Source organism: Prorops nasuta, unplaced genomic scaffold (assembly GCF_024137725.1).
Source record: "Prorops nasuta isolate Cenicafe-Biocafe unplaced genomic scaffold, Cenicafe_Pnas_1.2 PNAS00002, whole genome shotgun sequence".
Taxonomy (NCBI): Eukaryota; Metazoa; Arthropoda; class Insecta; order Hymenoptera; family Bethylidae; genus Prorops; species Prorops nasuta.
The window spans coordinates 8,294,831-8,307,840 of record NW_027116799.1 but is presented as its reverse complement, the minus strand read 5'-3'; the positions used below and the strand labels follow the sequence as shown (position 1 = coordinate 8,307,840).

Below are 13,010 nucleotides of genomic sequence, written 5' to 3'. Positions count from 1 at the left end.
TCCTCTATTTTCATTGTGACGCATTTGACGTTTTAAAGAAAATATCGTCCCTCGGCACAAGAGCGTATTTATATATATATATATATATATATATATATATATATAATGCTATACGGAATATTCTCCCTTTTCGAAATATAAGCAAATATTTGTTGGATTCCTCGTTGGCGGATATTAATTTGACTGGGAGGAGTAAGTCGTGGCGCGATGGGGAAAGTAGAGTTATAAAAGCGCGACTACGCGGGTAAAAAGAGAGAAATAGTATAGGAAAAAGTGGAGGATATTGAGTATAGGGGGAGGGGTGGGGGAGAAGGAAAGAAAAGGCATATCGCGCAAGTAGCATTCTGCTACTTCGATTACGTGTTGGGATATTTAAGTTTTATCGCCGCTAGCGTGCTTCGGAAACCGCAAAATTGACTGTATTCGCTCCACAGGGATTTAGCTATAACTCTCTTGGCTGTTAAGATTCCTCGAGAATGGCATATATAAGTCCGGAGCTTATCTTCGCGAGGCGTTCCAGCGTACAAATATAAAGGCGCCAGTTTGAGAGTTTCACTTTAAGCGACAGGTACGGCATTATGAGGCTCGAAATGAAAATCCGCAGGGGGTTGTTGGATCCTTAAAGGTTTATAGGGTGATGTGTGCCACTGGTGGAAGACTGCTATCGATATACTCCCCGCTGACTGAAAACTATCAATATTTCTTGCTCGAGTACCGCAGGAAATTGCGAAAAATCCTCCGCAACAATAACATCCTGCTTATTGCGAGCTGACATAAATTACCATAGATCATTTATTCCGATGACAAGTAATAAACTTTGGTACCGTTTCCATAATAAGAGATTGATCGATCGTCGAGCTATCGCGGGTAAACGAGTGCATGGCGAAGAAGGACCTCTCTACTGATGCGAGTGTGTGTAACGCACGCTGATGGGATGCAGGGTGGACCATATCATTATTCCATTCTCAATATATATATATACACAAAAATATCTACGTTTGTTTTTTCGTGAAATTATTACGAGTATAGGAGCAGAGAGGGAAAGAGATTGCGTCGGAATCTCGCCGATCGATCGGTTCTTACGAGGCTCGTACATCACCAATTGTGGCAGATCAGGGTCGTGCAAGGAACTCCTAGTGGATAAGAGAGCACACGAACGGCAATAATCCTCGGCTAACCATTCTCGTTATTTCGCGCACCGGGTGGTACAACCGGGGAGAGTACGAAAGAGAAAACGAAGGGAGGTCAAAGGATGACCTGGCCATGCACCAAAGTCGGCCCTCAAGTATGATTGCGTTTCGTGTATCGTTCGAGTAAAACACACTCGTAGCGGTAAAAAGCTTCGCACTCGCGTGTGTGCGGGTATTAATAATTCTCTCGTTGGATAGAGAGACGAAAACTCTAGTAGAATTGATCATTTTCACTCCTAACGCTGTAATATTTCACCGAAATTCTTCTCTTTTATTCGTCATTCGCTGCATTATGTTATTTCGATAGATTCGTGCAATAATCGGTGACTGCGGACGGTGAGGTCCGACACTCGAAACGCCCTAGAGCAAAAACGCGAGGAGAGAAGACGCGTGTAATATATCTCTCTTCTTATATATAACTGTAAGAGGTATTAAATTTTTCCACAGCTCTTTCTGGAATAGTCTTGTAATTTGCATTCAAAGAAGTCTTGTGCAAATTTTTTTGCTATTTTTAATATAATTTGTATACATATAGGATATAAATAACAAAAGTTTTCTCACGTGCTTGCTTCGGGACGTTTGAACTGACGAACCACATATATATATATATATATATATACGTCGAATCATCTAATAAATCGTAGAAATTGTTTTCTTCGCCTTTATATAATTACAGAAGTAAAAGAAAAGGATACTCACCGGGGACAAAGCCTCCTGCATGTGCAGGGATGTGTTGTCAGGCTCGTCAGTGCAGGTCGACATTCTCCTGAACGCTCTTTTCGATTTCTTTACTCGTCGTATGGTGTGGCCGGTATAAATCTGGCGTTAATGGCACTGGATCCCCTTCTTCCTCTTCTTCTGCCTCTTCTTTCCCGATCGATTCTTACTAAAGCCCACGTTTTATCGTCAGCTTCGCTCTCCTTCGGATGGACTATCGATCCCTTCGTTATTGCTTATGGCAATGTTAGTTTCTTTTTAACATGAATCTATCACAGGTCGTTGAGCGTTGTATGGCACGTGATTTGATAAATGCGCTAACAGCAGCAGCAGCGAGAGAAGCTGTAAAACAGGAAGAGGGAAATCAGACGAAAGGTAAATAAAAAAAAAAGAATAAAATAGAACGCGTTCGGGGTGTATAAGAGCGACCTGCCGCAACGCGGGGGAGAAGCTTGACTCGACCTTGACACGAGGTCAGCGGAGACTCGCTTAATCTAATCATGCAGTTATTATCGTTAAGGTGAATGACTGGATGGCAAAGAACGGTCAATGAAACTGGCTAAACCAGTCCGTCTGCTGGACAGCGTTGCTCTGTCTCGCGGTGAAAAAACGCCAGCAGCCATTAACACTCTTGTAAATGTATATTTGTATAATCATTGTTCGGCTCGTACAGCTTTAACCGTGTAACGTTTGTATGTATAATATAATATTATTATATATACATTGTGAAGCTGGGTAAGCTTGGCAAACGTTGGATCGAGAGGAATACAAGCTGAGAGAGAGAGAGAGAGAGAGAGGGAGAGAGAGAGAGAGAGAGATTAGTATACTCCACATGTGTCACAGTCGCAGGAATAACGGGAGGTGGGCGTTAAAGAAAGGTGAAAAGGCGTTTGAGGAAGAACCAACACGATGAATTCTGTGTCTAATCGTTTGGCGTTTATCGTCTTTCCATGGTGGGCTGTGGAGGATGACGATTGGCCAGAGGCGAACAAACAGCCAACTTATACAGCTATATATATACCCTCTGCTCCGTCCTTTTTAAACATATATATATATATATATATATATACATAAATGTGTGATATCCCAGCCATTGCGATAATCCGAGAGTTGCGTGGATGCTGAAAGTGGTGCGTACAACTGGAAATTTGCAAGTGGCAGGTCTGACGGATAGACAGGTGTAATAATAGACGTAACGAGGAAGCGAGCAATCGAGAGTGAATGCGAGCGAGTCTCTCGATCGACGTGTCTGCAGCCTGCTGAACTTCTTCCCCTCTCGCTCGGTTCCTCGCTTCTTCTTTCTCGCGGCTTCTGAAAGAGTCATTGCACGGCTGCACTTCGTCAACAGAACGGACAGGCATCGACGAGAGAAGCGAGATGTACCAGTCGCGAGATGAAGACACGATACGAGAGAGAGAGAGAGAGAGAGACAAAAGTTGTGCGCGCCGAGGGTGGCGGGAAGTAGGTAGGTAGGTAGGTAGCCGTCTGCCTACCAACCTACCTACTACGCGGAAGAAGGAGATTGGGGCGACCAAGAGAAGGAGTAAGTACGGCCGGTATACAACGCGGATCGAGCGGAGCCGAGAAGCCAGAGAAGCAGGTTCGGCCGGTCTAACCTGATTCTCAAAGGGAACCCTGCATCAGATTGGACCCACCTCCGTGGGTCCGTTTGTATTTCAAGTACCTGTACGCCCTCGCCTCGCGTCAGTGGACGCTGCCTCCGGAGACGGAGACGGAGACCTCGTCATTAGTACAAGAAGAAGAATCATCCTTGCTGGACATGTCACAAGTTGCTCGCTCTCTCATAGCTCCATCCGGTAGTCCGAGTTTATTCGAGCCAACCGTCGTTTCGCTTGCGCTCTCTGTGATAAAATATATAGTGAAAAATAGTGTGCCCAACGTTGTTGTCCGCGACCTTCGCGTCTCTCCGAGACTCTCTTGCGTCCGTCCGTTAACCTACTCACGTTTTCTCTCTCTCTCTCTCTCTCTCTCTCGCTCTCTCTGTACGATTTTCCAATCGTCACTTATATATGTATGTATATATATATATATATATTTCGCTGGAATTTCTTCGGCCTCTCCCGAGACTCGGAGCTTTGGAGAAAGTCCCCCGATCATTTTCAGTCTCCAAACGTAACTTTTGATCTATTGGCAACTCTCGCATCGCGAGGACTCGTATTTCTACTCCGCAGATTGATTGCAAAAATTCTCTGACTTGGAAATGGTCCATGTATTTTGTATCGATAACTCGAATAACTCGTGTGTTCTTCCACTGTCTGACTTTCGAGTGTCCTGTACGGTATTTATGTCATGTTAGACTTTCACGGTGTGGCTTCCACGGTCTCGAGGCTTGCTTCAAAAAAATGGTCCAGTACCTGCTGCTTCTATCCACGATCAGTCTACTGACTTATGTTCCACTCTCTGCTGTATATTCTCTCGGAGTGAGAATTTTCTGGCGAGATATAATATATACGAAGGGTTTTTGGGAATATAGTTGGTTCTCTGAGATGGGTCGGGAGTAAAGCGATTAGCACGTGTTCTCAGAGAGAGGGGGGGGGGGGAGGGAGAGAGAGTCAAGGAGGCGAGAAGGACGTTTAGGTCGTTCGAGAACATTCTATGGTTATCTTCAACGCTGGCTCGTTAATGGGGACGAATCCCAAAGTATCGTACGATGTTATTGGAATATCTTATGTTAAACACACTATATATACCTTTCAACTTTATTTCTTCTCCAATTATAATCAATCAGTAAGGATCGATAAGATTCGTTAAAATATATAAATAATAGAACGATATCTCCTATTGCACAAATATGTACTATCAAAGAGTAATTATTCGGGTGTCGTTGATTCAATTCTCTTTCTCTCTCTCTCTCTCTCTCTCTCTCTATATATATATATATATATATATATATATAGTACACAATAACAGGATATCCTAAGGACGTATTTTTCCGAACAATAAACTTTTCATTGAAGCAATGAATGGAATCAAAAGAAAACACCACTCTAACCCTAAGATATTGTGGTTACCTAGCGGTGGTCTTAGGTTCTGCCAATGGCACGCTACCTGTTTGCCGGTAGGTCACCTGCGCGTCACCTGTGCGTCACACAAAGCAGGTAAAATCCACTTCCCATTGGAAAGCAGGAAAATTTACTCCGGATGACCTGACTGATAAGAAGAATCTCAGGGAGCGGAAGATGGAAAAGTAGACACTTTTATCGCAATTTATTATATTCGAGACTCTGAGAGTAAGCTCGTAGCTACGTACGTGTATCTTGGGGACAGATATTGTAGAGATAAAGAGGCGATAATTTAATTTGAAGGATCGATCGGAACGAGCTGAAAAGGGCACGAGGAATACTCACTTAATGTGCATCGACGTGTTCGAGGGGAATGCTTGGTTCGCGTACGAGGTTATCCAAAAGAGTTTGGTGGATCGATGCTGATGACGACGACGAAGATGACGAAGATGATGATGACGATGAACGAAGATGGATGTATCAGTGGGTGGTTGCGGATGATAGGAGAGTAGCGTATCAGGTATTATCGGAAGAGAGGTAAGACGGTAGGTGGGTGTTCGGGTAGGGGGGTGGGGGGTGGGGTATCTGTCGGGGAGAGGGGATCAACTACAAACTACTGAGAGTCCCTCCTATGTTCCGGATCACATCTCCGCGGATGATAATTTCACCACCTTTGTCGTTTATCAACGAGTCCTGGGAAGAATCAAGATTCTAGCGTGTTATCCTCTCAGTTCGATAGAAGTGGGCGCCCTGTCCCAGGGGCCCCGGGTATACGCGTCTACAGAACGATTCCTCGCATTTGCCGACACCAAACGCGAGCGTTCTCCACTTTCCAGCGAAAAACACTGATAAAACGTCACTGATGTTCGCACATAATTCACGCGGGGCACAAACGAATGACACAGGGTTCTTGGTCCTTGGTCCTCGGTAACTGGATGTTATTTCGGTTTCACGCTAGATGCGGAGGGGTGGGGGACACTTGGTATCACACTATCTCACACACTGGAAAAACGTGTCGATGTTGCTGCGTGGTTCCGATTGCGTTTTCCCGTGCAGTCTTGTCTCTCTCCCTCCCCTCTCGGTATCTGGCTGACGTTCGCAACCGGCTCGTTGGATGTGCGCACGGGAACGCGGGGCGACTCGACGGCGACGTCGACTCAGCGGAACGAAAACACACGAGCACATACAGATACGTTGTACACACGCAGGGTGCGACAGAGAGGGAGAGAGAGAGAGAGAGAGTGCGTGCGGCGTCAGTGTACGTAGGTGTTTGTGTTTGAGAAAGAGAGAGAGAGAGAGAGAGAGAGGGGGGTATAAGTGGACAGAGGGGGAGAGAGAGAGCGAGAGATAGATCGCGGAATGCGGCGGCAGACTCCGGGAGAATCCGCGGGTCCGGCTCCTTGGAAAAACTTTGAACAACGCACACGTCCGGTTACTTTATACGAGTGGCGGTTCACCGATTCTAAAGCCACTATCGCACGTAAAATTTAGGCAGCAAAGTTGGCCGCCGCTGCAAGCAACAAACGAACGAACGAACCAGCCTCACGGTGCTCTCTTGGATCGTTCTCTCTTCTCTTGGGATACGGCAACATGGCCGCTGCCACCGCCGCCGCCGCCTCCCAGCATCCCGCTCGGCTCCTTGCGCAGCCCCCTCTCACACGCTTACACACACGCGTGCCCCCTCCCGCCCCTCCTCTCTCTATCTCTCTCTCTCCCTCTGTTCCTCCAATCTGCCTCCCGCCTCGACCCTCTCCCTCGCACTCTCTCACCTTCGCTTCTCTTTCCACCTCCCTCTGCACCGTCGTCATCGTCCGCTCTCTCTCTCTCTCTCTCTCTCTCTCTCTCTCCCGGGCAGCCCATGTCCTTCTCCCTACCTGCTTCCTCGTATCTGTCATCCTCCACTTACCTGGGCACCCCGTGACGCCTCCCTTTTTTTCTGTCCTCCTCTCACCCTCCCCTCCACCCCCTCCTCCTCCACAGCTTCCTCCATGTCCCTCGATTCGCCGCAGGTCCATCTACGTCCAGCGAGACCCCTCTCTCTTTTTCTCTCGCTCAACTTACTCCCACCACTGTATGGTCCAGCATCGGCAGGAGAGGGCTTCGAGCCGTTTGCAGAGTCGATCCTTCTTGGTCCCGCGTGGACCACGGTGAGAGTGGCGAGGTGCGAGAGGGACGACGCTATCGGGAGGAGTGGGGAGCGGGAGGGGGGTGGTACAGGGGCTCCAAGAGGCAGGAGAACGAGCAGGTAGCTGGCGCGGGAGAAGGACGGCTGCACGGAGAACGCCGTGAACCAGAGGAGGAAGGAGATAACCGTGTGCGCGACCAGCACACGGATACAAACAGAGCATCGAGTCATCGACGAGGCAGCCTGGCCACCCGGCATTATCGTGTCTCCGCTGCTGTCTCTCTCCGACCTGCCTGATACCCGATTTCTATCCCTTTCTCTCTCTCTCTCTCTCACACTCCCCCCACTTTTCGAAGGATACCTGCGATGGACCGTGCTGGAAAGATGGCCAGAAATACACACGCACCTGCGTGTGCGTGAAACCCGTGCAGAGAAATTTCTCTCTGTCCACTCCCTCTCTCTCTCTCTCTCTCTCTCTATTCTTTTATCTTACTCTCTATGATCACTCCCCCCCAATTCCAATTATCTACTATAACCCACTGATTCGTTCTCTAGGACGAAAATAGAATTGGGAAGTTTCTCGCTGGATACTCGAATAGCCGGTGTTGGAAAAATTTACTCGGGCATCTGTTCGGCGAGCGTTGGTCATCCGCAGACTTCGCTGCGGGCTCGGCTATATCGGTCTATCCCCTCCATTGCGCGGAGCTCGTGAGTCTCCGGAGAGGTGAAAAAAATGGGAGCACGTAGGACGCACGGAATTGTATTTATAATACTTGGAAAATAATTTTTCTAGCTCGATCCTCGTCTAGCCTGTGTATATATATCTATATATATATATATAGATATCGGCGTGTGGTTGTTGCTTCTTTCTCTTTTCGATCACCTTCCGAAGGATAAACGCGAGATGGTCTGTGAGAGGAGGAATATGGAAGGAATTGAATACTCACGCGTCTCTCTCTCTCTCTCTCTCTCTCTCTCTCTCTCTCTCTCGATCCCGAGGCACGGACGGAGGCTAAACGCTAAACCTCGCTCTCGCACATGCTTTTAAACGCTCGGCTATCATTTCTGTTAGCAGCTCCGAGTCAATGTTTCTCCAGGCTGAGTGCAAGCGGAAGAAAAGAATGACTTTTAGCATTGTGATTGACTGTTATTGGCACTCGTACCGATCCCTTTGGATACACATATATATATATATATATATATATATATATACACGTGCAGTCGATCGGTAGAGTGGATCGAAATAGAATTGTAAGGTGCGAGGGACGAGGATGAGCTTGGATCAACGTGTAGAATCTCGAGTGAGTTGAATGCGTGGTAGATAGTGTGCTCGAGTTAAAATCTCTCTTATTCCTGGAGGCTGGATGAAAGGGGATCGAGAGAGGTGGCTGGGGAGGGGGAAGGGACGAAAAAGAAATGGACGCGAGAGTGCGTGTGTGCGCGCCTGCGTGGTCGTCGTCGTTGCGTCGCGTCGCGTCACGTCGTTGTCGTCGTCTCTCGGAAAGCTATCGTATCGTGCGACCGTACTACGCGAGTCTCCACCCCTCCCCTAGTACCTATATATATATATATATATAGTCTCTGCTGAGAAAGAGACGCTGCGAATCTATCCAACGTATATAGAATAGGGAGAGCCAATAAGCGAGATGAAGAAGACACTATAGCAAAGATTCGCGCTCCTCTCATTACGCTCTAATAGAGACAATTTATCATGCGAACGAGGCACCTCTCTCTATACCAAATGTTCCATGTGTACGCGCGTGTGCGTGTGAGATTGGCGTCGCGACGGACCCTGCCAATTGGCGCCGTTCATGCACGAGATTGCAGCGAGTCTTTATTAATGCTGCGTCAGGAAAGAATGAGCAGAAACGCAGCTCGCTCTCTCGGGATTGCAATAAAAGTAAAACGCGCCACATTAAACTGATTTTATCCGGAGAGTCGTGTATATACTCTCTCGTATTTTTCCAAATTATCCGTCGAATCCCATTGCTCCTTATTTTATCATTTTCTTTATCAACTTGGCGCGAGTAAATTATTTTTAATTTCATTATTAAAAGTCGCGCTCTGTCCTATAATGTACATATATATATATATATATATATATATATATATATACACGCGAGATTGCGTAGCTTTCTGATTATGCTTCGAGATAAAGCTGTGAATATTTTTTCATTCAGCGAGTGGTACATGTAAAGCGTTATTTATTTCGTTGTTCTTTTCTTTCTTTAATGAAAATAAGCCTCGCGCGTGTACATAGGTACAAAGCGTCTATATATAAGGATAGATTTGGGAGGAAGGTTATAACGTGGTTGAGATGACCGCATTTTGCCAGTGCGTGGTCACCTGGGTGAATATCGTTGGCCATTGACTGGAAAGCTGAGAAAAAAAAAGTCAAATTGTTCTTAATAAAACTCGAAGAGATTGCACTTTATATTGGCATTTCTCCTAATTATCCTTTTCGTAGCAAATGTACGTACGAGGAGCGAGAGGAGGGGTTTTATACGTACCGCTGGATAGGACAGATAGCTCGGTTGAAGAGGCTCGTTACAAAAGATACTTTTTCCGATTACGTGAATCGCTTGAAATTCTTGGCGCCTTGAAGGAGACGAGAAGAAAGCACTGGGAGATGCTGGTGTTGCTGCCGAAGTCTTTGGAGATGGACTCGGATCGAAGGGGGAGAGGGAGAGAGATGGAGGGAGGGGGGTGTATGGAGAGAAAGAGAAGAAGCGGAGAGGGCGGAGTGCGTGAGTTCGTGTCTGGAGAGTGAGAGAGAGAGAGAGAAGGCAAGGCAGGATGGACATTGCTCGAAAGGAAGGGAGAAGGTAGACCAGGAGTGAGATGGCGTTGCCTGCGTACGAAGGGAGATTAAAAGAAGAAAAAGGAGAAGATGGAATTAAAAGAGGAAAAAAAGAGGGGGGTGGGGAGCGGCGAAGGTATAAGAGGAGGAGGAGGAGACACGAAGCGGAGATTCGTGGTAGAAGGAGCGAGAGAGAGAGAGAGAGAGATGGATTCTCGTGAAAAATGGGCACCCAGCGAGAGAAGACAGCCTCGGGCTACGTCGCCCGACGCGATTCTGCTCAGGGAAGCATTCGATGTTCGTATACGTAAGGCTTACCCGTGCCTTGTACACGCGTCCACGCGACGTGGAAAATTTTACATTCGCCACACCAATGAAAACTTTCTTGTACGTATCTTCCTTTACCGTACACGCTCAATTTTCCTTCATTTTCTTGATAATTGCAAAATCCCCCCCCCCCCCCTCTCTTCTATTTAACAATAATAATAAACGTGATTATAAGGTCGAAGGCGCGTAACGAAGAATCTCGAGCGACGCTAAAAATCCGGCGTGGAACCACGAATATTCTTCGCGCACGAATTCTGAAATTTTACTCGCGACTTGGATCATGGCCGCGCGCTCCGTTCTTTGCACGCTGGGGCCGCGTGGGTGGCTGCACGCAATTGCGTGGGCGGATCGCGCGAGGCGGGAGTTGCTGGAGAGACGACGATTTCCGAGAGGAGGGACCGAGATCTTTTATAGCCTCGCTATATACACCACTGTTCACTCTCGAGATTTCTTTTCCCGCTCGCAGGCTTCCTGTGATCCCCGCCGTTCCACGCACGGATAATGAAGTCCGCGAAAGTCGCCGAGATTCAACTCGAAGGCTCGCCTCTCTTCCACCTTTCTCACCCGTTTCTTCTTACGACCAACATTTCCTTTCTCTCTCTCTCTCTCTCTCGTTTTCTTTTTTTACTCTATATATACTCTGCTCTCTCATTCCCCTATTACAATTTATCTCGTCGCGAGTATTGCGAAAGCCGAAACAATCGATGAAAAATCGAAATTACACTGGTCAGAGCGAAACTCTTTTACGAACACAGTCGGTGCGAGATGTGGTGGGAACGTTTATATACATATATAGATTTACTACGATTCTTCGTCTGTGGATTATATTATTACGCGACGATACGCTAGAGCGAGTTTGGCAAAAGTATACAGCGTGGAGTTTTCTGATAAACAACGTGTTTCCGATTTAATTGATCGAATATCTGTCGGTGCACTGAAATCACTGGAGAATTATTATCGCGCAGTTTCCATTCATCATACAGCAGAGGTGCTATTAAATTCTTCTTACGTCGTTATCGCTTTATCGTATCGATGAGAGAAGCATTGAAAGCGAGGAACGAAAGAGCTGAAAATTAAAAGGAATAAAGGCAGCACGTATATCCGCTCGCTTGCGAAACATCGAATTAATCCGGACTAGAAAGCTCCTTGATTCCAATCCAGCCCGAAATATATCTTGCATTTTCCGTATGCGAATTTTAATCGGTCTCTGCGAGAGTTTACCGCGCACCCTACGACTGTTAATTGCCGAATTATTCTCGCGCTTCTTATTGGAATTTGTTAATTAAACTCGAGGTATGACCAGCCGAATAGCGAATTATGGTTGATGGGGAGTAATTTGGTGGTTTGTTTTCTTGCGGGCACAGAGGTGTTTATCAGAGAGTTAAAATATATTATTAAGGAGTTTTTGATCAACGTTAACGAGCAATTACAATTAGCCGGAATCACGATCACGCGAGAGTGGTGTCTGGGTGAGATTTGGCGGGACCGGTGCGCGGGCGTCCCAGTCTCTTAAGGTTCGCTTTGGCGTGTTGGTATATAATGGTTCTCAACCGGTTCAGCCGTTTCATTCACAGAAACATCAATGTTGCATCTCTACGTACAGGTACCTGTTTGATGGGAAGCTCCAGCTTAGTCAAACGCTGTTGTAAAGCCTGTATAGCTGCTATACTACGGAGGTAAATATTTCATTCATAAATCGCCACGTAATCCCGATGTCCGGATCTCTCGAAATTCGCACTAATATTTCTGCTTGCGATTATTGGTTCGATGACACGTTCTTTCGTTAATTTTCATCGATAGATCGATCCTTATAAAAAATTGTATATTTCATCGGATGTTGCGACGTGTATCGAAATCATTGAAACAAAACTGTGTCACTTGCCAAACTCTCGTGATAACAACAAGATTCGGTTTACCTTATCTCGAAGCAGTTCCACAGTACGAATTGTACATTACAACCGTGCATACAGCAGCTTATAACTAAAATTTTTACAAAGTCCCCAGGATACAACGAAACTAGACCTGTTTTTTCCAAACAGCAATAACAGACGTGGTTGGGGCTTAAAACTCGTACAAGTACCTTACACCTACGAGATTCTTTGCCTGAAAATGACTCTCATATTATATCAGAGTCATTGCACAATTGGCCTGTTGAACGTTACGATTTCGCAGATTGAAAAATTCCCACAAAGATAAGAATTCTTCATAGTTTGCTATATAACTTTGTAGACTGCTATATTACATATATATATATATATACATTAGTGAAAAATGTTATGCACAGAATCACTGGAGCATATAGTAATGTGAGTCTGGAGAGAATGTGCGGAAGTAATGGAGTACTTTTAATAATTCTGACGGAAATTGCAGTAGTCGTGGTTGATCAAAGTTTATCGGTGTCTATAGAGATAAGCTATATATATATACTATATATGCAGGTATATAAGAGAGACGAGTGAATCGCACGTGCGTCCAGCCAAGCGATAATTCGTAGACAATGCTGAATGGAAGCTCCAGGTATGTCGCCATATATTGCAGGCTGCATCCATGCACGATCGAAAATGTCTTCGTTAATGGCAAGCGGTTGTTAACGATTAACCCTACAGCAGCTACATGCACGAGTGGTGGGTCGCACGTATGTACGTACGCACCGGACTCGTATGCACGAAAAGACTGATAAACTTTGCCAGGTTGTTGCGTAACGGTCTCTTTAAAAGCTCCGCTAATTAGCTCTCCGATGAGTTTTCTGCGGCGTTCCCTCCGTTATCGCGTGCTGTGCGTGTCGTCCGCGTTGGCTGCACCGATACTCGCGACCACGATCCATCAAG

General features: G+C 46.2%; 1 protein-coding gene across 3 annotated transcripts in view; it reads right to left on the bottom strand.

The window, feature by feature from the left end:
• Positions 1-5,995, bottom strand: part of grh (grainy head) — a 79,596-nt gene extending 73,601 nt beyond the window's left edge. For all 3 annotated transcript variants that reach the window (XM_066735624.1, XM_066735635.1, XM_066735645.1), the window contains exons 1-2: positions 5,276-5,995; positions 1,890-2,249 (exon numbers count right to left, since the gene is read on the bottom strand). In XM_066735624.1, coding sequence (XP_066591721.1) covers positions 1,890-1,952 — 63 coding nt within the window. In that variant the 5' untranslated portion in view covers positions 1,953-2,249; positions 5,276-5,995. The remainder of the gene's footprint in view (positions 1-1,889; positions 2,250-5,275) is intronic.
• Between the last annotated feature and the right edge of the window lie 7,015 nt (positions 5,996-13,010).